Source organism: Jaculus jaculus, chromosome 2 (assembly GCF_020740685.1).
Source record: "Jaculus jaculus isolate mJacJac1 chromosome 2, mJacJac1.mat.Y.cur, whole genome shotgun sequence".
NCBI lineage: Eukaryota > Metazoa > Chordata > Mammalia > Rodentia > Dipodidae > Jaculus > Jaculus jaculus.
The window spans coordinates 35,980,348-36,008,079 of NC_059103.1; the positions used below are offsets into that span (position 1 = coordinate 35,980,348).

The 27,732-nt window shown below is 36.4% G+C and overlaps 1 protein-coding gene across 3 annotated transcripts in view; it reads right to left on the reverse strand.

Moving 5' to 3' along the window:
• Positions 1-27,732, reverse strand: part of Dcc (DCC netrin 1 receptor) — a 1,292,030-nt gene that overhangs the window by 134,099 nt on the left and 1,130,199 nt on the right. For all 3 annotated transcript variants that reach the window (XM_045143229.1, XM_004667488.2, XM_045143230.1), the window contains exons 16-17: positions 10,094-10,189; positions 3,717-3,949 (exon numbers count right to left, since the gene is read on the reverse strand). In XM_045143229.1, the coding sequence (XP_044999164.1) occupies positions 3,717-3,949; positions 10,094-10,189 (329 nt within the window). The remainder of the gene's footprint in view (positions 1-3,716; positions 3,950-10,093; positions 10,190-27,732) is intronic.

Sequence of the window (27,732 nt, forward strand, 5' to 3'; positions counted from 1 at the left end):
TTTTGACTATGTACTGCTTACTAGAATAGTATGGTAAGTCTTGTTTTTTATTTGACTGTGAATCTATTGTAGGTTAAGTTTCCGCTATGAAAATAGCACATTTTGTTACAACACTAAATAAATACTTCACTACACTAATAACATTCTGATGATGTATACATATTAAACTGATGACCACCAAAATAGTTATCAGATGCTCTTCTTAAAAATAATTATAAAATGTGTCCTAAATAATGTAAAATGCTTCAAATAATGAGAAATATGGAGTTACATCTCACAGTTAGTAAGTGACATTATGATACACAATTTCCAAAATGGCCTTCTAAGTAAGGCTTGCATTGTCTCAGTTTTAGAGGTGGACATAAGGGAGGAATGAATAATGATTTTATTTTCTGATCAAAAGGTCAAAAGGCAGTGCTATATCTTGATAGATACCAACCTCATATTGAGGTCACATAGCAATATACTTATTATTTATGTTCTAGAATGACAGATTTGCATTCCATTATTTGCCATGAACTTGCCTATTTTTTTTCTGGACACTCATAAAGGGTTACTATTTATCTTAAATCATGAAGCCTAGAAATATTTTGGAAAATCTTGGATAGTTACTTTTGTGAAAACAATATATCTTGTTGACCTTTAGATTCCTCATGTATAAAATGGAGATAACCATTGTGCTGATTGATAAAATCATTTATATTATGAAATAAGTGAGGTAAAATATATTACCTGGTCCAGAGGAAGCATTAAATGCTAAATAACATTTGTAAGGCATGAAGCACTTGCTCATATTAGTATATATAGCTTTAAACATGTTAAATTTCATGTTGGGTTGTATCTTGAGGAAGGAGACTGAAACATGCATAACTGTGTGTATTCTGAAATATTCACACCACATCCGTGAAACACTAGGCAACTGCCAATGAATGCATGTTGGGTGGAAATTAGCAGAAAACAGTACATGATTAAATACGTTTTTAGAAAATAAATTTTAAAAATTACCCATTTTGTTAGGAAGTCTTATAGAACTTGAGACATTTAAAAGAGTGAGTATTTGAATTTGGCTTGATGTGGGGATAAAGGACATATAAGATCTCTCCCGAGAGAACTCTGGATGGCAGCATCTGTTTATGTGGATTTCAGATGAGTGTCAACAGAGGACCTAGGCAATATTACTCATACCCATTTCTGCATAAAGCAACATACACATAGTGAACTATAAAGAAACATTTTTGAAGTAGTAATGACTATCCTCCATCCTATCTGTGAAAAATGTGACCCACTAAATGACTTAGCAAAGGCAACTGTAAAGTTCCAATGATCTGACTCCAAGTAAGTTTTCTTTTGTATCATACACATGCCTTGCCTACTTTGTAAAACTACATGGGAAGGGGGAGGAGTCATTAGATAAGGTAGTGATTTTCAAAGTCCAAAGCCAAGATGCCTCTGACCATCATTATTGTCTATTTCTGGTAAGCCAGTTCTGTTCTTCTTTTGTCCTTTGTACTCAACTTACTCAACATTTTGTCTAAGCCTTCCTATCTCATTGTGTATGTATGTGTGTGTGTCCTATCTCAGTGTTCATGTGCACACGTGCAAGAAGGTACATGGTAGGTTAGTAACTAGAAGTTTTTTTTTTTTTTAATCAAGAAAAATGATGAAAAAGAACAGTTACAATATCTTTATATTGGGTCTCACTTTACAGGTTTTCCTTGTGAGATTGAATCATTCTGTATCTGCTCTACTAATTATTCAACTGAAATCATTCACTTTGAGAAATTTTGGAGCTCTAACCATTCTACAGGAAAGCAGCCACTGTGTTTTAGATCATTTCACATTCTGGCAAAGTATCCAGGGCCACTCTATGAAATGAATGTATCTATAAACTATAGCAATTAGGAGGGTACAAATTCTCAAGTGCAGAAAGTAGTCTTTTAAAAGTAAAGTTGGAGTCAAAAAATCTCTATATAAAAAGATATTGTTAATACTCATAAATTTTCTAGGTTGTCTTTTCTGATAATATTATCTTTATTTTTGGCTCTACTGAGGCTAAAATCTAAAACTCTAAGCAGATAGATGGGGTGCTTACAGTGTATCCTGTATCAACAATACTGTTCACACTTGCCTGGAGAGTTTTTCCAAATGCCTGGTCTAGTAGGGCAGAAGAACACAAGAAAACTGTTTTGTGAAATGGTTTCAACTAAAATTTGATTTCCGATGTTCCTGAATTCTGTGCTCTTCGGAGCTGAGTGACTCTGAAGCAGAGCAGAAGGCTGAACAAGAACAGAAGCAGACTTGGCGGAACGACTGGGGGAGCTGGCGATATCGCCAGGGTGGATCAGAAATTTAAAAGAAAAGTTAATACCCCTAGGTCCTCACTGACTTGAGTGTCAGATATGGGGACCATGGTTCTTTGGAAGGAACAAACACTTTATAAAGAACACAGATTCTCATAGAGAGCAGCCACAGGAGAATGACCAAGAGCAGAATTCACAGTGATCATAAGGAAACTGGAGAGGGAGGCTAGGGTGGAAGACTTAGATAGCTATTTGATTCCATGACTATTGGGTAACACTTATATTGGTTTTCTTTTGGGACAAAGTCTCTCCCTGTGGTCCAACCCTACCCTTGAATTCTTGCAGGCTTCTGGTTTCAGCCTCCTGAGTGCTGAGATAATAGGTATGTTCCACTATGCCTGGTTGAACAAGTTTCCATCTTCCAAATTTCCTTTCCTTTCCAGTTGTCCCCTTGTAAAGCATTAACTTTTAAAAGTATTAAATATGTTGAATAAATGATGGATTCTTTCTTTCAAATATCTCAATAGAGACAAGTGCATAGCACACTCTAAAATTGTATGCAATATGTTAAGTAAAGGTACTTGAAACTTTTTATTTCAAGATAAACTGTCTATGATTTAGAACTGTTGTAAATATGGGGTGGATGTTTGGTAATCACTTGCTGAGCTTTTTTTTTTTTTTTAAACTGTGTACTGCCTGTGCATGCTAACTTGGTAGCAGGTTTATCAGGCAACACACTTGTCTCTGTAAATGACTTCATTTTAGAGTCTTGAGGTTGGCTAGTAGAGATTAAAAATTGGCAATGACAGTATCTCAAATATCCTGCCAGAGATGAGGAAGGGTCATGAAATGACTCAGTGACGAGGACAGCACTGGGGACAAGGGCTGTGGTCATTCCCGCTCATTCAGGGGAGATTCTCTCCAGGAGAGCATTTTCAAAGCTAAATGAGGAAGCTGGTATTAATTGTTTAAAATAATTTCTGAGGACCTTATATATAAAATAATTTCATATCATCTATTCTAAGTTCTCTACAAATGGGAGGCTAGGTCAATAATGAACATCAATATAGATTACAAATGAAAAAGAAAGATATACAAATTTATCTAAAATGTTATCTTGGAACCCTGCTATCTTCAAAGGAATATGATATCCTTCCCTACAGGATCAAATTATCAGTACAAATGTAACATCTGTTGGAAAAGAAACATCGTTTGTAGCTCTCCATATTTTTCTACCTTGTCTGAAGTTTGTTTCCAAAGACCCAATTATTTTGAACTAATTTTAGAATTGAGTCATTAAGATACTTTGTTTTCAAGTGCTACAAAAGTGGCTTATGACAATTCAGAAAGTGCTTGAAATTACACCAGGCGTGTGACAGTTCCTTTCAAATGCCATGCAGTCATTTATATATTTACCTTGTACTTGGCACTGGCAGAAAAGCTGGTCCTCCACCGGACGGTGTAAAGTCGCATGTCAGATGTTTTCTGGTTCTTGGGGACAGAGTTGTCTGCCCAGCTGACTCTCACAGCCTCATGAGTGAGAGCCACAGCCTGTACACCTACTGGTGGGAGCATGGGGGTGGAGACATCTGGGACCGAAGTGGGGAAATCATCAAGCAAAGGATAATAATCAACGGGGTCAGTGGGGTCTGGGTTAAATAACCCATTAAATGAAACAAACACATAAATAATGCATAAACAAAGAGTTAAAATAAATAGCCATGGTAGCACATCACAATGAGTTAAATGCATGGCAGTAATGATGAAAGGGAACATGAGAAGAACAGAAAAAAACTGCAATTAATTCAATTAGAAAATATATTAGGATCAGTAAACTAGGTTATGAAGTAATAACTTTTTTATACTTTTCTTATTTCCTTAAAATATTGATAAATCCAATTTGGTTATATCATTTAAAAGCCCATTTTGTTGGGATGTTCCATATTGCTTCTTTAAAGGTCTTGCAGAGCATTTATCAGTTTCACGAATATAGTTGGAAAAATAACAAGTGAAAATGAACTTTTCTCTTCTGCTTCTTTTCTTAACTAACACTAAATTTATTAGGTTTCTGTAATGCTTTCTCTATTGTCTACCTTATAGCTATATAAACATTGTTTAGTCAACAAACACACTATAAGACAAGCATCTTGGCATCTATACCAACCTGAATATGGCTCTCATTGCGCAACACTAGTGAGCAGGTTCACATAGACTCACACATCCATTTATGTCTGACACTAGAGTGAGCAGGTTCACGTAGACTCACACATCCATTCATGTCTGACACTAGAGTGAGCAGGTTCACACAGACTCACACATCCATTCATGTCTGACACTAGAGTGAGCAGGTTCACGTAGACTCACACATCCATTCATGTCTGACACTAGAGTGAGCAGGTTCACGTAGACTCACACATCCATTCATGTCTGACACTAGAGTGAGCAGGTTCATGTAGACTCACTCATCCATTCATGTCTGACACTAGAGTGAGCAGGTTCACGCACACTCACACATCCAGTTATATCGACAGCTTGCTCTCAGGTAGCAACTAGTATGGCAGGCTGTCTCAGACTGTACTCATAAATGCACAATTATTTTCACCTGAATTATTTCAGTTTTTACTATTGTTAGGTATTCCTGTATTCTGCAATCTTAGTGCTAAAATTGCAAATTCAGTAGGAAGAAATCACATCAATTGGTAGGAACACCAATTAATTACCTTCAGAATAATGAAATTTTCCCCAAACCATACACTTGTTTTGATCTATAACATGATGGCAATCTGAAGAATGAGGTGTTCCTTAACAAGTTCTCCAAAATATCTTACATTTACTTGTGTGTAATTAGAGATGTTTAGTTAGGGGAAATGATATTTGTCTAATTATGAGTGCCTTGAAATTATATTTAACTGATTTATATTAAACAGTGGCCTATTATGTAACAAGAATTCGTAGTAACAGCCAATTTGGCATGTGCTGGCACTGCTCTCAGAGTGGACACAGGGCATTCTTTGGGAAGGCAGGACTAGGTAAAACTCAGGGTGCCTGCCTCAGACTGCAGTTTATTCTTTCAAAGAACCTGGTCGAAGTTTAATGGTTGTTGATGGTCTGATGACTCCTTTACTCTGTCATCTCCATTTCAAATCCCTATACCCCACTCATCACTCTACTTTCCAATGAATTATTTACTTCTTCACTGGACTGTGGCAAAATTGAAGATAAAAGCAAAATAAAAAAACAGAGAGGAGGAAGGGAAAAGAAAGTGAAAGGAAAGCAGACTAGAGAGGGAGAAATATGTCTGTTTAAAATTTAATGATGCAGCCCAGGCTTTCTGTATTTACTTTGATTTCTCTTTTCTTTAAGGGATCCTTTAAAGCCAACTGGATTTATGAAAGAGTGAAAAGACTACAGAAATCATTGTAGCATACACACACACACACACACACACATATGTGTGTATATATATATATGTGAACATATACATGGATGGGGAGTATTCCATATTATAAACTCTTTTTAGACCTATATGTATGATTTGGGGTATGGCCTATATTATTTTTTTTCTTAATACTTTCATGTTGGTTAACACAGTCTTTCTTCCAGTGTCATGGAGGGTGGGAATCTCTGTGACCCTACATTAGAAATGGCATCAGTCAATCCTGATATTTCTGGTTTTATAAAAAATGTAGTATCCATTATTGTTATCATTTTGTAGCCATTCATAATTAACTTCAGAAGTATTCCTTAATAAAGTAACACTGTTCATTGTCATTTATTTTTGGACTTAAGTAATCCGGAAAATGCTACCCATGGCCAACATTTGCCTTCGTGCCTTAGGAAATATGGTTTCAATTCATAATTCCATTGCCATTTCTTCTAGAATGGCATTTATTAAAATAACCTATAGCTATATAGAGTACATAAGTCTAATATCACATTTGAAAACTTACTTTTTTGTCATAATGGCCAATTTCAAATGTCCAGTGGACCCAAGAACCAAGTGGTTGCCACATTGCAGATGTGCACTGTTTCTAACCATGCAGACCATTCTCAGAGAGAGCAGTCTCTGCCACGGCAAGTGCTGCTTTTGTTTCTGAGCAGTAACTACTTCAATAATTACATTTAAAGCATTCTTTCTGTAGTCAACCATTCTTAGCCTTCAGAATTCATTTTTCCTCTAATTGAATTTCTTAAGCTTTGTTAATATCTATTGGCTGCATGAATCTTCAAACAAGAACTATTCATAAACCTCTGGTAATCATATATATATATATATATATATATATATAGTTAAAAATAACTTAAAATTAATGACATAGTTTTACATTTGGTTTACACTTCATTTAAACATTGCTAAAGTGTTTGAGAATAAGTTAATTCAAACACCATACTTCATTATCCTCTGATTTTTATTTGCTTTTTTTCTTTCCCCGGGTTAAATATTCTAATATTTGTAAAAAGAAATAAATGGCATCACAGAAGAAATGCAGCTTTTCTTGCCTGTGGCCAGATGGAACTTCCTGTGGCTAGAATATGGATGTTCCTAGCCTGAGATGTGCCTGTGAGGTCACCAAAACCTGAGTGCACATTTGTAGAAACCTATGAGTGCACATGTGTGGAAAGCACACACTTGTAGAAAGCTCCAGGGTCTGGTGTTTGCAATAGCTTGATGCATTTATTGTCTCTGATATATTTTTTGTTTATGTTGTTCTGGATTCTTTCCAAGACTGCACACAAGGACACTTAGCAAGGGCTCAAAGACAGAAAGAAAAACATTGACATAGCACTACTACACATTTACTAATAGAGTTTCTCCAAGAACCTTAACCTTTGATTCCATTTATTTGTCCTTTGTTCTCCATGGAGTGTAGAGACATAATAAGATAGTTCCACTTCCAGGAAAAGTGAACTCCTATATGAGAAAAGCCCTGATCCATACATTTATTTTAAATTTATTACTGAGTTTACTTCAGTAAGAATGAACCTGACACAAATTCCAACCTTGGTGACATTTCATTCCTCTGAGCCACTGGGAGAGTAGATGAAAATTGCAAGAAAGAAAGAAAGAATAAGGAAAGAGAAAGAGAGAGAGAGGAGAGAGAGGAAGAAAGAAAGAAAGAAAGAAAGAAAGAAAGAAAGAAAGAAAGAAAGAAAGAAAGAAAGGAAGGAAGGAAGGAAGGAAGGAAGGAAGGAAGGAAGGAAGGAAGGAAGGAAGGAAGGAAGGAAGGAAAGGGAAGGGAAGGAAGAAAGAAAGGAAGGAGGAAAGAAAGAAAGAGAAAGAAGAGGGTATCTTACGGATCACTGGTGCCTGAGAATCTGCTCTGGGAACCCCATGTGCTCAGAGTTAAGGAACGGCAGCACATGCTGCAGGGAAAGATACTGACAGTACCTCCAGGAATTCTTTCTGAGCAACTTACCTTCAGTTCACTTGAACCTTTATTCCTAATATTTTCTGTTGGAAATCTGATGCTTAAATCTAGGAGTTCTTTCTTATAGACTTCAATTTGGGTCAACTGACAAGGAGTGTGAACTAATGTTTGGTTATAATTGTTGTTGCTATATAATGACTCAAAGTCTCAACATCATTGAGTCACAGCTCAGTATCTTTATGAGCAACAGGAAGAATATATTGTACCAAATAAAAATTTAAGAATAGAATACATCCCTGATACTACAAACTTAAAACAGGGGTAGTCATGAGCCCTAGAGGTATAACGTCTGCTGCTGTCTGGCTAAATGTATATACTATGCTCATAAAACTGCCCAGTAAACATTTATTTCTCTTAATGTTCATACCTACATATTAATGCTACTCTCACTTTTGGTAGAGAATCTTCTCTTTTCAGATGGAAGTGACCTTGGGATGACTCAGAAGGCACATGGTGCTGGGAAAAAGTGACAGGAGTGCTCAGCACTGCAATATCTCTATCATAACTTCCAAGGCTCAGCATCTATTACAGAAGAGGTGGTGGAAGGAATATAAGAGCCAAAGGAAGGGTAGGACTCCTTACAACATGCTCCTCCAGACACAAAATGGCCTGGATATCCAAGACCTCACAGTGCCTCACACTATGTACACAAGACCATCACAATAGGAGGAAAAGCTCATGACATCAAAATAAAAGAGAGACTGATTGAGATGGTGAGGGGATATGATGGAGTATGGAGTTTCAAAGGGGAAAGTTGGGGGAGGGAGGACAATACCATAGGATAGTGTTTATAATCATGGAAGTTGTTAATTTTTTTTAAAAAAGGAAAAAAAATAAGAAATAAGAATAATGTATACAAGAGAAGTTCTTTCTGCCATAGAACCTCTCTTCCCACAGAGTAAAAGAATGAGGGAAGTGGAAATTCTAAACTCTCAGCCATCATTCTCTGTCTTACATTCAATCCTAGACCCAAGTTCATATCATCTTCCTATTTCTGAAGGTGACAATTTATACCAAGTAAGATCTGTGGTAATGAACCTTATTTACTCTCTTTGGTGACACACACACAAAAAAATTTCAAAGGAGAAATGAATGTGGAGACATGTGATCCAAATTTTGTATCTCAGGTTGGGGTTATCTCAGACCTGGAAACTACTTGCCCCCAAATCAAAAAAAAACTGAAATAACAAGTCTACCTAACAACAAAATATCTTGAAACAGTCAAATGATGTCATCTTTAGACACTAATAATAATAAATGTAAATTCATGTAATAACCTCATCCTCAAGACAATATATGAATGGCTCTTATGGACTTGGAAAATAAATACACAGACTTTATCTACATGAGGGCAGAAGTGAGAAGACCAACCATGTGTGTACAATGATTGATTCACACTCCTCTAAAATTTATACTCTAGTAACATTTTATGCTACTTGATAGTTGCTATAGAATTTAGAATTTGCCATCTTAGAGTCTTCATTTTCATTAAGGTGAAAAATAGGTGACAAGTTAAATGGAGCCTGAAGATATTTGGGCAGGAGCTATCTACAACATATTAATTTGAAGACATTGAACTTTGGTGTGTTTCTTTCAAGTTTTAGACATAAGTCTATTGAAGGCAGGAGGAAAAGAAAGTGATTTCCAGGTGCTCTTAACATCTCCACAGATGTGGCATTTATTCTATTTCAATATAAATCCAGCCTTACTAATGATTACTTTACCTAACGGACATAGATCCCACCTCCACCACCATCCTTTCTTAGTTCCACAAGCCCTGCTCTTGTTCGATACTTTTCTGATTCTGTTCTTAATGCTATACTAGCACAGACAAGCTTTTGAATCAGCTGATACCTGTTATGGGAACTGCTAGGGTGACTTGTATCCTAGTTTGTATCCTCTATGACTCAGACTAGCCCAAACCAGCTCCATGAAACCATCCTACCTTATCACCTCAGGTTAAAAATATTGTATGGAGTAACAAGTGACCATTTGAGCATTTGGTAGCCTTTGATCAGAGAGGCATCTTGCCTAAATGGCCCTGATTTGAGACAAATTTTTTTGAGAATGGAGAACTCTACCTGTGCAACAAAACTCTGATATGACAGAGAAGTTGAGTGCCACATTCCTTAGGTACACTTACCATTTTAGATGGAATTAATTGGGATACATTGAATTTTGAAGGCCAAAGAACGATACATATACATCTTAGACATAAGTCTAAGTCTAATATCTAATACATTTACACAAATAAACTAACATACATACACATTCAATATTTTATTTTATTTTGCTTCAGTTTTTCTCTTTCACTATTGTTTGAACACTGACTCACTTTTCAGAATATTAATGACTGGAGCATACCTGTTATAGATCGGGTGGTAGCACTTTCATAGAGAGGAACACCTTCTCCTGCATTGTTGAAAGCTTTCAGGGAGATTACATAATGGGAACTTGACTCTAGAGAAAAACAGAAATGATTTAAATGGGGTGATTACTTAGCATATTGAAATACTCAGAATAAACATTTTTCTGAAAACAAATTTAATATAATCTGTTAAGTCAATTGTTTAAAAATGAATGGATGGATTCTGAGAACAACTGAAAATGATAGCAGAGATTTTTGAACTCCTTCAATCCTCACATGAAAAGTGAATGCACATCTAGATTAAAAAAAAAATTAGACACTGAATATAAAACTAGGTGGTAAGGTTTGTCCTCAAAACCAAAAATACAGGTGTGTGTAAAGAGCAGCTTGATCTTTGTGAGCCAGATTGAAGTCTAGCATCAGACCAGGCTAGGACATGCTACAGGGCACCACAATCCATGCGACAACAAGAACAAACACTCAAAATTGACTTGGTAGTCTTCTTCCCAGGGTAAGACACAAACTAGGGATAAAGTACTTGGTATTCACAGAAATGAAGGGGAAAGAAAAGCCTGATTAAAATGTGGAGAGAGAAATAACCATGAAACTGTTCAATATATTTTCTTAATTTTTATTCTGGATCAGCAGGAAAAGTCTTTGTACACATTTTATTCTTACAGATGGCATTTTTTATTGTAAGTTATTCACTCCTGCTTGTTTACAAACCAAGGCCCATAAGTGGAAAACCAACTGTTAGTTCAGCCATGCCTATACAAAAATCACGACTTGGGTCTGGTCCTACTTGAAATTTGCAATTAGGTAAACCTGGGTTTAGAGAAAGAAAAAGTAAGTAGAGATTTTTATATGTAGAAAACCTAAATTAACTTCTGGTAGCAGCGGAAGCAATTCACATAAGTATGAACAGCAAACATTGATAACGTAATTAAAAACAAGAAAAAATAATATAAGGAAGATGGTATTGTTCATATAGGAAAACACACACACAAAGATGAAAGTAGAACAAAATACACAAGGAAAATAGTCATAACGAGAATCTACCCTTTTAAAATGAATTAAACAATCTTATGATCCTATGCCACACAAATTACACCTAGGAAAAGGAAACATATGGTGACAAAAATCAAGACAAAAACACATAAGTGAAATAAAGCAATTTAGCAATAAAGGGTAAATACATGAACAAAACCAACACAAGAAGTAGAGAACAAAATTAAGAATGAATGCAAGATGCTTTGTAAGAAGATATCCAATGTGTAATTGGGTGAATGAAGAGCTAACACACAAGTAATTAGGGTCCCCAGGGCAAGCCACAAGGAAAGGGAACAGAATAAACATTGAAGATGCATTGCCTTTTGTTAACTCAATAGTTTGGGCAACTGGATTAAAAATAACATATAAATTATAAGGGAAGAAATAGATAATTATCAAGCCTTTGGACCATATTATTTTATACCAGAAAGAACTGTAGTAATTCATTTTGCATGTTAGATAATAACATTGTTCATAAAATACCTATTTTATAGTCAGCAAATTAACTATGAACAAAAAGGATGAGTCAAATTTGTAATCAATCATAGAAAATTGTTTTATTAAACACCCTGAACTAGAAAATGAGCTGTCGACATCCAAAACGACAAGATAAGACAGTAACCTGGGATCAAACTGGTAAATGAGTGCAATAAAATAAAACTAAGTGAGAATTAAGAGGAGATTTTATATTATAATGGATATATGTTTTAATATTGTAATGTACTACAATTATAAGAATTTAGACAATCAAGATTTTTCTATACACAACAAATGATTGAATGATCATTACTAATGCTAAAACTTTAATTTTGTCATTCCCAGTCTAACATAATTTGGACAAAAAAATTAGGAAATGTGAGAACTGTAATTCTACCTCGGCCTGTGACCTTGAGAGCAAGACCCTTGGTAAGGATGGAAAGACTTATAGCTATAATACAGAAGAGGTTAAAGTCCCACATTCCTAAAATTGGACTGGAAAAACCAGTTTAAACTTAGAAGATGCTTATTTCTCTTCTGGAGCTATCCACTGAAGAAAGCTGGAAGAAATGACTTAGTGACAACAAGCATCTATAGCATGCTGGCTGCAATATGGGGGTTGGGGGAGGAAACTCCCAATGCAAAAGATGCAAAAGACAAGAGCTCCTTGCAGAAGTCCTGATTCCAACTTTGAAGGAAGAAGCATGACAGCTGAGCCTGAATCATCCTCACATACAAGAATGAAAGAAAGTTAAAAAATAAAAATCAGGCAATTAGGAAGATTTCAAGTGGACGCAGGAGTCATATTTTAGAGGGCACACTTGATCCTCTGTAAGAAGGGAGCAATCACACATAAAGATGTGAGATCAATGTATCGAACCCATGAAGCATATGAAAACTTATAAATTTATAGAGATATTTCTTAGAACAGTAACAGTTTGTCAGTTCTCATGTTGATGGAAAAAGTCAGATTAGTATCTGGACAACTGAGGAAGACATATGGTGACATGCAGTATTTATAATGCATTTCCAAAATAAACATTAAAGAGGTGGTTTTTTTATACATAGAATACAGTGGGGAACAGCTTCCTAGAACATCATTCTATAACTTCATGGCATTGTACCACTTCTTAACCTCTTGATGAAGATCAAGTATAAACCTAATTCCAGAAAAAAAATGAATGGTGGACTTCCGGTTAAGATGGCAGCATAGGCACCACACCAAAGCAGCCTAGGGGGGAAAAAAACCAAAAAACTCAGCAAAATACACACTTTTACTTAAAAGGGAGGTTTAAGAAATTGGAACAGCAGTGGAGAAGTAGAAGAGATCTGGAGCATCCAGAGCCCGCACAGGCCGGCAAAAGTGGCACCGACAGGTCCGCAGACCGTGGCAGCGGTGGTGCACCAGAAAGCCACCAGGCTCAGCTCGAGCCACAGGAAAAATCCAGGTGAGGGGAGCTTCCACTCACACCGGAGCTCTCCGCAAACTCTAGAAACGTAATGGGAGAGTGGCAGTGAACAATGGAGGAGCAGTTCACAAGGTAGAAGAACATGTGGAATAGCGAGAGAACTATGCAGCATCGGCTCCCTCCCCTCCCCCACTGCCTCTGCCCAGCTCCAGTGAACAGAGCAGTGGTCCCAGGACCCAGCCACGCCAACATGAGCTGACAGCAGGACCCAAGCAGGAGCAGAGTCCGGCAGCAACATAAGCAGCTCTGGTGCTGGCAACAGTGGCCCCAGCAATGGTGGATACAGCAAGCAGCTTCAGCAGCACCAGCAGTGGTTACAATGGCAGCTTCAGAGGCAGCAGCAGGGGATCCAGCAGTGGCAGCTACAGCAGCAGCAGCAGTGGTGGATCCAGCAATGGCAGCTTTAGCAGCAGCAGCAACGGATCCAGCAGTGGTAGCTTCAGCAGCAGCACTACCAGTTCCAGCAGTGGGGGTGCTGATCTGCAGGGCCACAGTTGCCAGGCTCGGTTTGCCCCACAGGAAAAGCCAGTGCCCAGCTCCAGAAATCAGAACAGCAGCCCAACGATCCAGCCAGCAACTTGACTGAGACCAAATTCATCCAAAAAGGTAACTGGGATTGCACCAGTGAAGGGTCTTACTTGGTCACAAGCTGACTTAGATCCCTCAATGGACCAGCTATCTTAACCACTTTGTTGATAGAGGATCTGGTTGTTATAAGACCTACTCTTACATAAATACTAGGTGCTGTTCTTGATTGAATATAAACAGTGTTTAGTTAAATTTTAGAACCTACCTGTATTTTATTCCACTCAGCCTACTTGAATACTCCCTTAGCAGGCAAACTCAACCCCTAGGAACACCTTTGTAGGTACTTTGAGGGTCTTAAGAGCCACACCTAACACTTTAGGCTCCTACCATGAAGATATAAAACATCAGATCAATTGATACAGCTAAGAATATACAGCTAGCTAGAAAATCCAAGCATTAACTTAATCCAAGATGCAAAAATATATACATTATGACCCAAGAAACACTAAAAAGCAAGACAATATAAATTCACATAAAAGCATTAATGCATCAAAAATTACCTTCACTGACAACGAGATAGAGGAAATGCCTGAGAAAGATTTCAAAAGAATGATTATAAATATGTTCAAAGAAGTCACAGAACAAATCAAAGGAGTCAAAGAGGAAATCAAAGAGGAAATCAAAGGAATCAAAGAAGACGCATGACACCAATTCAATGAAATAAAGAGGGCAATACAAGACAGAAACAAGGAAATAGATATAATAAAGAAAAACCAGTCAGAATTACTAGCAATGAAGAACACAGTCAATGAAATAAAAAAACTTTGTAGAAATTCTCACCAGTAGAATGGATGGAGAGGACAGAATATCTAAGCTAGAAGAACAGGTGGCAGATCTAATACAGTCCAACAAAGAGAAAGACAAACTTATAGAAAAGTATGAATGGGAATTTCAAGATATTTGCGACAGTATGAAAAAATCAAATGTAAGAATTCAGGGCATAGTAGAAGGAGATGAATTCCACTCCAAAGGCATAGTAGGCATGTTCAACAAAACCATAGAAGAAAACATCCCCCAAATTGGGAAAGAGGTGCCAATGCAGATGCAGGAAGCCTTTAGAACCCTAGCCAGACAAAACCTGGAAATAACCTCTCCTCGCCATATTATAATCAAATTACTGAACACACAAACCAAAGAAAAAGTATTGAAAGCAATTAGAGACAAAAATCAAGTTACCTACAAAGGCAAGCCCATCAGGATTGCAGCAGATTATTCAACACAAACTTAAAAGCCAGAATGGCTTGGAGTGATGTATTCCAAGTTCTGAAAGATAACAAGTGTCAACCAAGGTTACTTTATCGTGCAAAGCTATCCATTCAAATAGATGGAGAAATAAGGTCATTCCATGACAAAAGCAGGTTAAAGGACTATTTGAAGACAAAACCAGCTCTACAAAAAATACTTGAAAGAATCCTCCATGCTGAAGAAAAGGAAAAACACACAAACAAGGAACCTAGAAAAAACAAGCAATACTCCAATACTAGTTAACACAAGAGAGCAAAGGTAGAACAGGAACCACAAAAAAGTAACAAACAAAAATACACACCTTTCAATAATATTTCTTAATATCAATGGCCTCAATGCCCCAAATAAAAGACATAGGTTTGCAGACTGGGTTAAAAAGCAGGATCCTACAATTTGTTGTCTCCAAGAAACACACTTTTCTACAAAGGATAGGCATTATCTTAGGTGAAAGGTTGGAAAGTGGTGTTTCAAGCAAATGGGCCTAGAAAACAAGTAGGGGTTGCTATCCTAATATCTGACAAGGTAGACTACAAATCAATAGCAAGAAAGGCTATAGAGCATACACAAAATCATGGAAACTAAACAATACACTACTAAATGATGAATGGGTCAATGAAGAAATCAAAAAGAAAATCAAAAATTTATAGAGTCAAATGATAATGAGAACACAACATACCAAAATCTCTGAGACACAATGATGTCAGTTCTAAGAGGTATATTTATAGCTTTAAGTGCCTATATTATGAAATTAGAAAGGTCACAAGTAAATGACCTAATGTTTCACCTTTAAGCCTTGGAAAATTAAGAACAAGGCAAACCAAAAATCAGTATAAGGGAAATAATAATAAAGATTAGGCAGAAATTAATGAAATAGAAACAAAAAAAAATTAATGAAACAAAGAGTTGGTTCTTTGAAAGGATGAACAAGATTGATAAACCCTTAGCAAATCTGACCAAAAGAAAGAGAGAAGAGACACAAATTAATAAAATTAGAGATGAAAATGGTATCATCACAACAGATTTCAGAGAAATTAAAAAAATCATAGGGACATACTATAAAAGCATATACTCCACAAAGTATGAAAATCTGAAAGAAATGGATGAATTCCTTAATTTATATGACCTATCTAAATTAAATCAAAATGAGATTAATCTCTTAAATAGACCTATAACAAGTATGGTGATCCAAACAGTTATCAAAAATCTCCCAAATAAAAAATGTCCAGGCCCAGATGGATTTAACTGCTGAATTTGACCAGACTTTCAGGGAAGAACTAACGCCATTGCTTCTTAAGCTTTTCCATGAAATAGAAAAAGAAGGAATCCTACCAAACTCCTTCTAAGAAGCCAGCATCACCCTGATACCAAAACCAGGCAAAGATAGAACAAAAAAAAAAAAAAAGAAAATTACAGACCAATCTCCATCATGAACATAGATGCAAAAATTCTCAACAAAATATTGGCAAACAGAATACAAGAATATATCAAAAAGATCATTCACCCTGACCAAGTAGGGTTTATCCCAGAGATGCAGGGATGGTTCAATATACACAAATCTATAAATGTAATAAATTATGTAAATGGATTGAGGGACAAAAATCACATGATCATCTCATTAGATGCAGAGAAAGCATTTGACAAAATCCAACATCCCTTCATGATAAAAGTCCTACAGAGACTGGGAATAGAAGGAACATATCTTAATATAATAAAAGCTATGTATGTATGACAAGCCTACAGCCAACATATTACTAAATGGGGAAAAACTGGAAGCTTTTCCACTAAAATCAGGAACAAGACAAGGGTGTCCACTGTCCCCACTTTTATTTAATATAGTTCTGGAAGTCTTAGCCATAGCAATAAGGCAAGAGACATACATAAAAGGGATACAAATTGGAAAGGAAGAGATCATGTTATCATTATTTGCAGATGACATGATTCTGTACATAAAAGACCCTAAAGACTCTACTAGCAAACTGTTAGAGCTGATCAAAACCTACAGCCATATAGCAGGATACCAAATACATACATAGAAATCAGTAGCCTTTATATATGCTAACAACAAACACACAGAGGATGAAATTAGAGAATCACTCCCATTCACAATTGCATCAAAAATAAATAAATAAATAAAGTACCTGGAATAAACCTAACCAAGGAAGTAAAGAATCACTACAATGAGAACTTTAAAACTCTCAAGCGAGAAATTGCAGAAGACACTACAAAGTGGAGAAACATCCCTTGTTCCTGGATTGGAAGAATCAATATTGTGAAAATGGCAATCTTACCAAAATCAATCTACACATTTAATGCAATTCCTATCAAAATTCCAAAGCCATTCTTCATTGAAATAGAAAAAACAATCCAAAAATTCATTTGGAATCACAAAAAAACCTTGAATATCTAAAATAATACTGAGAAGGGAGGAGGGCACTTAATAGGTTGATATTGTATATATGTAAGTACAGTGATTGAGATGGGGAGGTAATGTGATGAAGAATGGAATTTCAAAGGGGAATGTGGGGGGGTAGGGAGGGAATGACAATGGGATATTTTTTATAGTCATAGAAAATGCTAATAAAAATTAAAAAAAAATAGTACTGAGCAACAAAAATAAGGCTGGTGGTATCACCATACCTGATTTTAATCTATACTACAGAGCCATAGTAACAAAAACAGCATGGTACTGGCACAAAAACAGACATGTAGATCAGTGGAACAGAATAGAGGGCCCAGATGTAAGCCCAAGAAGCTATAGCCACATGATATTCGATAAAAATGCCAAAAATATTCATTGGAGAAGACACGGCCACTTCATTAAATGGTGTTGGGAAAACTGGATATATATCTGCAGAAGGATGAAAATAGATTCTTCTTTCTCTCCATGCACAAGAATTAAGTCCAAATGGATTAAAGACCTTGACATCAGACCGGAAACTCTGAAACTGCTAGAGAAAAAAGTAGGGGAAACCTTTCAACATATTGGTCTTGGCAAAGACTTTCTGAATACAACCCCAATTGCTCAGGCAACAAAACCACATATTAATCTCTGGGACCTCATGAAATTACAAAGATTTTGCACTGCAAAGGACACAGTGAATAAAGCAAAGAGGCAACCTACAGAATGGGAAAAAATCTTCACCAGCTATATATCTGATAGAGGATTAATATCTAGGATATACAAAGAACTCAAAAAGATAAATAATAAGAATCAAATAAGCCAATCAATAAATGGGCTATGGAGCTAAATAGAGCATTCTCAAAGGAAGAAATACACATGGCATATAAGCATCTAAAAAATGTTCTACGTCACTAGTCATCAGGGAAATGCAGATTAAAACTACATTGAGATTCCATCTCACTCCTGTCAGATTGGCCACCATCATGAAAACAAATGATCATAAATGTTGGTGGGGATGTGGAAAAAGAGGAACCCTTCTACACTGTTGGTGGGAATGCAATTTGGTTCAGCCATTGTGGAAATCAGTGTGGAGGTTCCTAAAACAGCTAAAGATTGATCTACCATATGATCCAGCTATAGCAGTCCTAGGCATATATCCTAAGGACTCATCTCATTTCCTTAGAAGTACGTGCTCAACCATGTTTATTGCTGCTCAATTTATCATAGCTGGGAAATGGAACCAGCCTAGATGTCCCTCAACTGATGAGTAAATAATGAAGATGTGGCAAATTTATACAATGGATGGAGTTCTACTCAGCCATAAAGAAAAATGAAGTTATGAAATTTGCAGAAAAAATGGATGGATCTAGAAAGGATTATACTAAGTGAGGTAACCCAGGCCCAGAAAGCCAAGTGCCACATGTTCTCCCTCATATGTGGATCCTAGCTACAGATGATTAGGCTTCTGCGTGAGAAGGAAAATACTTAGTAGCAAAGGCCAGTAAGTTAAAAAGGAGATATAAATGGAAGAAAAAGGAAGGGAGGGATGTACCTAATAGGTTGGTATTGTATATGTGTAAGTAGAATGATTGAGATGGGGAGGTAATATGATGGAGAATGGAATTTCAAAGGGGAAAGTTCGGGGGGGGGGGAGGGTATTACCATGGGAAAATTTTTATAATCATGGAAAACGTTAATAAAAATTGTGAAAAGACAAAAAATTAAAAAAAACTTGAATGGTGGCACATGCATCTGGAGTTCCTGTTCAGTGGCTGGAGGCCCTAGAGTACCCATTCTCTCTTCCTTTCTTTCTGTCTCTAATAAATAAATAAATAAAAATAAATCTAAACACACATACACACACACACACACACACACACACACACACACACACACTGTGGTGGTTTGAATAGAATAGGTGGCCCCCAATATAATCAGTTGTTTGTTTGTAGTTTGCATCTGCTGGCTACCTGGCTGTAGGCAATGTCACTGGGTGATCTTGAGGTGTTGTGGTGGGTTTCAGATTTCAATCTAAAGATATGCAAAGTGTGCCCAGCTGGAGTTCTTGAAGTGTGCTGTGGCTTTTGACCTTTAGGCTTGTGCTTCTCTCTCTGTGCATGGGCCTGGGAAGGCAGGCCAGCTTCTTCTGCCATTATGGAACTTCCCCTGGATCTGTAAGCTTCAATAAATCCCTTCCTCCATAACTGTGCCTGGTCTGAAAGTTCATCTCAGTGAACCTGAAGCCATCTGCAACACACACACACACACACACACACACACACACACACACACACAATATATATATATATATAATAAAAATTGAATGACAGAATAAAATCTTTGCTACACTGAAGCATTGATGACTGAATCTATCTAGACCCCCAAACACTCATAACTGTCTGATAAAGCATAGAGAAAACCATGAGTGCTCCTGGTGAAACCTCTCACTGCCCTATAAATTCCTGCTTGGGAATCAAACCACTGAGCAAGCCTCTGGGTATCAGAGTTCAGAGAACAAGAGAAACAAATAAGTTAATTTCTCAGTTACAGACACTTAGCAGCACACGCTTTACATGAAGTTTCTGTGACTATGTTATGTATTACAGCAATAAAACTTTAAATGAGGAAGTTTATTTCTAAAGTGATTTCTGAAAATTTACTACATCAATTTTTTCTTTAGGAAATTTCAATATAGCCTAAATATTTTTGTTAAATATTTTGACATTCCAAATAATGATGTGCTCTGGGCAACAATATAGCAAACACAACAAAATGAGATTATATACAGCATCCATACTATGAATTTCTTTTCCCAAAGAGAATATTTATTTTTATTATTTATTTATTTATGAGAGTAAGAGATAAAAAGAGGGAGAGAGGGAGAGAGATAGAGAGAAAAAATGGATATACTATGGCCTCCAGACACTGCAAATGAACTCTAGATGCATGTGCCACCTTGTGCATGTGGCTTACATGGGCCCTGGGGAATTGAACCTACATCTTTATGCTTTGAAGACAAGTGCCTTACTTAACCAGTAAGCAATCTCTCCAGCTCTATTTATTTTGAATATAGTTTGTCAAAGTAGTTTACTAAAAAGAAATCAATACATCCCCAAATACTAGCAATTCTTTGGGATCCGATATTATAATATAAGAACCTCTGTTATTAGCTCAGTGCTTAATTCTAAGCAGAGAGAAAAAATTGAAAGACTGCATAAAATTAAGCAAAAAATACATGCATATCTTATGAATTCTACATAAGCTTAGAGGCTTGAACATCATTGGCATATAGGATATACTGGAAGACTTGACAAAGTCTAGAGTAGGACATTAGAAAATAGAATTGCTTCAGAGAAATAAAGAGAAATGCTGAGAATACACTTGGGTAACCTAGAAAAAATACCTTTCTACAAGAACGCATGCCATTTCTGTTAATTGTAGTAGCCATTAATTCTGATTTCATACATATAGTTCATGTACACATGGGCAACATAAACATTTCCATTGGGTTTGAACCTAATGAAATATGAAATTGCTTTTTTGTCGTCTAAATTTGATTTTCTTTATCCTAATACACTTATATATTTGCACTATCTACACATTTATCAAGTGAGTGAAAGTGAGATGAGGATTTCTGAACTCAAATGCTTAGGAGCTGGGTTATTTGGTTGCATTATGTTAGTTTAGACATGCTTTTTGTTTAATCAGGGGATAGGAACAGACACCAGAGTATAGTCACAAGGCACAAAAAACAATAGGTCAGAAAGTTTCTTACAAAAGGAAGACTCACCTGAGGGGAGCCATCATTTGGTTTTCATGTATAATTAGCAGAAGAAAGGTGGTCCTAGAATGGTTAGTTTTTCTGAAAATGTATATTTTTATGTGAACTAATCAAGTTTTAAATTATTTTCAGTGAATTTAAATGAAATTTTCCATGAAAAAAATATAATAGGGCTGGAGAGATTGCTTAGAGGTTAAGTGCTTGCCTGTGAAGCCTAAGGACCCCAGTTCGAGGCTCGGTTCCCCAGGACCCACGTTAGCCAGATGCACAATGGGGCGCATGCGTCTGTAGTTCGTTTGTAGAGGCTGGAAGCTTTGGCACGCCCATTCTCTCTCTCTCCCTCTATCTGTCTTTCTCTCTGTCTGTCGCTCTCAAATAAAAAATATATATATTAAATATAAAAAATATAAAAAATATATAAAATATATAAATATATATATAATATAAAATATATATATTATATATATGTATATAAAATATATACTATATATATAAAATATATACACATATATATAAAATATATATATAATATAAAAAATATATATTATATATATATGTATGTATGTGTGTGTGTGTATATATATATATATATATATATATATATATATATATAAAATAAATCCCTGAATGAAATCAAGGTTCAGGTGGTGAGTGTCCCACAGAGCCCTGTGGTTGTGGATTCAGTTTCCCTTGAGTGTTCACACTGGAAAGTGCTCTTAGGCCATGTATCCTGGTTTGAAAAGTGCTTGCTTACCACATGTATAACACAGCCACCATTACTGTGTGAATTATTAAGTCGCGCTCTAGACATCTCTAGCCTCTTCATTATGCTTTTGTTAAATCAAATTATGTACCTACTAGGAAACAGAAGATTTTCTTTTTCCTCCCTCTTTAATCATCCTATACTGAATTTTCTTGTGAAACAAAATTAAATTGCCATTCATCTATTGGTAGAGAAGAGGAAAGAGTGATATATTTCCTTGATCTCCTTTTATGGGGTTATGGAGGTGACATTTTGAATTCATCTTGCAAGAATATGCTTTAAAGGTGAACTGAGATCCAAGAATGAGGGTTTGCACCCATTTACTAGAAAGCTGTAATTTACATGCCGACCACGAGAGGGCAATGTGGAACTATTTTCTTGCACATGCTCAGAGCTCTTAAAATTTAAAACCAGTAAATTACAAAAGAATTGACTAGAATTGCTGCCACTATCGAAGCATCAAATGAGTTAAACACATTTAATATTATCATAATGCATTCCAAATGAATTAATCATTAATTATGGTCGGACCCCATTGTTCAGGAATACACATAATGACAATTATGACAGTGAATTTATTTTTTGTATCTGCTGAAATGTTGCAGCTATGTGGGCTTGAAAAATGTATCAATAGTTTTTGAAAAATAAAGTACAGCAGTATTTTTTTTTTTTCATTTGGATTCAGTGAGATTGAATCACACTAGATCTGGATATTGGTGGCTCTCCATGGGAATCATTTTATTTATGGATATCCTAAGTGATTCCATAGATTTCAAAGTATTGATCAGAGCTTTATCTTTTACTGACCAATCTTTATTATACAACACACTGATTTGGGATAGAGAAAGCTAAATAAATACTTAGAAACTCGAAGCATTCACAGCTAGATGTTTCTTTGACCAGTTGTTGCCTGTGTGGGGAAAGGGGAGCAAGATGTGCGCTTAAGGATTACTGGTTGTAAAAAACCAGGAGAGGGGAAACTGGAGTCTCCTTTCTCAGAGTCCTGGGAAGAAAGAGACCCATTGTTCTAAGAGCTTTCCCTGAAGAGAACGAATCAAGACACCTGCAAGAGGTTGTACCAAGTCACAAAAGTCAGTGGGAAGAGTGCATCATTACTTTTAATTAATATTTTGTATAAATTAAGTGACAGTGGCATGTGCCAGATTGATGGCCCACAGTCATTTATTTATTGCAGATGATGTCTTACACTCAGTGACACTGTTAATGCCAAGTGCTTGCTGGAGGTCCAAGATCCATGTTCTTGTATATTTCCCTTTCTCTATTAACACTGCCAACAAGTCAATTAGGAAAATTAGAGTGGTTGCTGTTTCCTAATGCAACACCTGCTCTTTGCAATCAGCTGGGGCCACACAACCACAGGACAGAGGTGACTGGATCATCATTAGATGCTAAATATTCCTGGGAACCTTTGACTCTACTGGACATGAACTGTTTAATTATGTGTAATGGGGGAAAGTGAATGCAGCTGGTTGCATTGATCTCTTAAAAGGATGAGCAATTCATATTTGAGGAAAATGCAATTTATATAATGCATTCAGTCATACTTCATTACATATACTACTTTGCAAATTTAATCAATAGCTAATCTCACCAGAATCCTAATAAAGATTTTCTTTTGTATTTATTTTTTTCAGGAACACGTTCAAATATTGGTCAAAGTATGACATGATTAACCAATTAACCAGTCTTACAGATAGTAGTCACTTCCTTAGTCAGCATGAGAATTTCAGAACATGAGTGGGAGGAGAAAGGCACATATTCTATAATTACATAAAATCTACTATTTAGAAGAAAATCAAGTGAAATGAAAGTTAAAAAGAAATGCCTCAATGTTCAGTAGATAGTGAGAATTTAAAAAGCACTTGCTGAACTGAGTATGGTGGCCCCCACATACTTTTAATCCTAGCACTCCAGAGGTAAGAGAATCACTGAGGCCAGTTTGGGACTACAAAGTGAGTTCCAGGTTAGTCTAGGCTCCAGGAGTGAGACCCTCCCTCAACAAAATGAAAGGAAACAAAACAAAACAAGCAAAACAAAACAAAACATACTTGTTGGGTAGATAAATGCATGAGATATAGGAAAACTAAATTATTTACTGAGGGTCACATAAAAAGTCCTTAATCAATCTGAACATGTAACTCAGGATTTTTAATCCTAAATTCCAGTTTCTGATTCCTGAAGATCATACAAAGTGCATGTGATGACTTTGTGCACTCTTCTTCCCTTGCATGAGTTTTCACATTCAAATCTCCTTTGTTCATTCCTTTCTTCACATATTCCGAAATTCCCACTGACCTTCTTCTGAGTGTAAGATACATGTACAACTTCCAGAATATATACATAATAAAAATATTAAAGTGTGGCTTTTCATGTTTCCTGGTGATTCTTAAGGGAGAAACTGCGTTGGAACTTGTAAAAAAAAAAAAAAAAAAAGACAACAGAGCAAAATGTTGCGGAATTAGTGAGGCCTTGTGAAGATGGTAAAAGTTTTATTTAACCCTTTGATGACAAATTCTGAGGAAAAGGAATGAAATAAGAAAATGCAAGGGGGAAAATTATAGTATTTGTGACATTGTGCATATTAGAACTAAAATTTGTAGACTTGGTTCATAACTCTTCCAGCTCTGTTATTTCCAGTTCCTCCTCTTTCCACAATAGTAATACTTTTTGACTAATTATGACCTTGTTAACTACTGTACATTACTTATTTTATTTAACCTTTACCTTAATACATTATGGAACATAGAAATTATTGACACATTAGATTAGATTAGATTAGATGTACACATTAGATAAGATTAGATAGATAGACAGATAGACTGCCACGATGTTGCTGTGCATGTAGAGATAGGGTAATGTTCAGATTCAGAGCAAATATAGCTGTCCTTTCAAACATTGTTTTCTTATGGTGAAAACATTGAATCTTAGTTTGTATGAGACACTTAGTTACCTCTTCCTTATGTATTGAACCATCAACATGCTGTGCAGACCACAGATTTACTTATCTTATTGAATTATAAGTTAGCAATGGAGAGATGATGGGGAAGATTGATAAATTGGTAAGAAATGTTTCTTGAGTAGATGGATAATTACCGTCTTTTCAAAAGTTGTTGGGCCAGGCATGGTGGTGCAAGCCTTTGATCCCAACACTTGAGAGGCAGAGGTAGGAAGATCACTACCAGCATGAGACAACATAGTAAATTCCTGGTCACCTGGGCTAGAGTGAGACACTACATCAAAACAAACAAACATAAAAAGTCAGTGTTAAAATTTCTTAAGCCCAAAACTCAGCCACTTAACCCTTGCACTAGATATATTTTACTGAATAGAAAGTGGTAAGTTGAAGCATATTTTGAGCAAGTATAAAGCTTTTAGGGAAATTGGTTCCTGGGACAATATTGTCCAGGGACAGTAGAAGTGATGTTGAGAGTAGATATAGTTTAGAAGCTGTTATAGTTATCCAAACAAAGGTTACAATAGCCAAACAAAATCTGAACAAAGTGCAGAAGTGGCTATAACACAACCTGTTGACATATTTGAAGGGACAGTAGAGAAAAGGTGGGGAAGAGAATGATTCCTAGAGTTTGTGAGTTAAATTGAATGCTCAGCCTAGGAAACCAATGGGAACAGAAAAAAAAAAAAAAAAATTCAGCTTTATCATATTTTGAATGTGAAGTAAAAACATTATAGACAGAAATGATTGTCTTTCAGGAATACTGTTATTGTTATATGAATGCATACAGGTGCCCCAGGGTGTAACAAACTCCATCAGCCATGAGAAAACAGTGTACCTACTAAAGGCAGGTTTCTGAGTCACTTCGTCTGTCTTTTCACTCAAGGTGAACTAGAGATCTGGGGTTATTTAGGCTTGGACTGAGGATCTTCGAGTTACTACTTCCATCTGGGAGAATGTTACCAACTTTGATGTTGTCTGTTCCATAGAATTTGGGTATTAGAAACTACTTTTTATCAGTGGTCTCAAGAATGTTTCAAAGGACAGGGCAAGTGGATCATTCCTGTTTTAGAAATGATCTCATGCCATTTACCTCAGCCACAGGAGATGTTGGTGACTTGAGCACCTTGTGTTTACTCAGAAATGACCTTTGTAGCACCAAAAGGTCAGAATTTCATTCTAGAGCACATCAACAGCACAGTAAACCTCTTCACCCATCCCAACTGGTGTGGCAGAGACCTCAGAGTCAGAGGAGTAACTGAGGAATCCTTAACTATGAAGCACAGCTTACAAATGGGCCATTTAGTGATTTTACAGCAAAGCTCTGCATTAGGAAATTAGCTGTAGGCAGTGTAAGCAAACACATAGTTTCCTCTTTCATTCCTATTACTCAAAAAGTTGAATTTAATATAATAACATGAGAATATCCAGTGACTATGATAGGACAGAATTAATAAGATACACAAATAATATTGTTCCTTTAGTGAATTCAACTAAATGAATCATTACTGTCGTTAGAAATGTAAGAAAAACTGACTCCCTAGCATACTAATATAATGAAAAGAGTTGCTAACAGCAACCCAAAGAAGACATGCAGAGTTTTACAAATACTTGCCATCATTTCTTCCCTTCCCATTTCCCCTCTCTTTTGTCACATACTGTCTTTCTTTCTTATTCCTTCAGGTTTCCAAGCAAGGGAAAAACATGGAAGACATAAGGCATGAAGAGAGAGAAGGATCAAGAAAACTGTATCTAGGAAGGATACTGGACATTAGTGTAATGATTAGTTTCAGGATACTTTCTCTGCCAGAAGCAAACCTTGAAGTCTTTGATTATATGCCACATGACTTTTCATGAGATCCCTAAAAGGCACAGTGACAGTCCTTATACCAGATCAGAAAACTCACGAGCTCATTAAACATAAAACTTGAAAACCTAGCCATGTTGCCCTACTATGCCGTTGGCCAATGGGTCACTACAAGATAAATACTAAGACAACTGTATCAAGAAGCTCCTCACCAGGTGTGGTGGTGCACACCTTGAATCCCAGCATTAGGAAGGCAGAGGTAGGAGGATTGCTGTGAGCTTGCAGCCAGCCTGAGATTACATAGTGAATTCCAGATCACCCTGGGGACTAGAGTAAGACCCTACCTCAAAAAGCAAAAAAAGGGGGAGGGTGGAGAGATAGCTTAGCAGTTAAGATGCTTATGCTTATCTGCAAAGTCTAAGGACCCAGGTTTGACTCCTCAGTACCCAAGTAAACTGCACACACAAGGTGGTACATGTGTCTGGAGTTCATGTGCAGTGGCTAGATGCCCTGGTATACCCATTCTCTCTCTTTCTCTCTCTCTCTCTCTCTCTCTCTCTGCCTCCTCCTCTCTCTCTTTCACAAATAAATAAATAGATTAATAAATAAGTAAATAAATAAAACAATGTTAAAAAGATCTTCAATCATATTTCCTGTTTGACATGGAAAGTAAAAATGGCACATGTCAAAAATCATTTTGAGGCTTTTTTTTTTTTTTTTTTTTTTTTGCAAGAGCAAAAGACAGAGAGAGAAAGAGAGAGAGAATTGGTACCCAGGGTCTCAGCCACTAAAACTGAACTCCAGATACTTGTGCAACTTTGTGCTTGCCTTACGTTTGGGCATCTGGCTTATCTGCAGAGAGATATAATATAGGTCCTTTGTCTTTACAGGCAAGTACTTTACCTGCTAAGCCATGTCTCCAGCCTGGAGGCCTTAATTTCTTTTTTTTTTCAAGGTAGGGTCTCACTCTAGCCCAGGCTGACCTGGAATTAACTCTGTCATCTCAGGGTGGCCTTGAACTCATGGCGATCCTCCTACCTCTGCCTCCCGAGTGCTGGGATTAAAGGCGTGCACCACCAC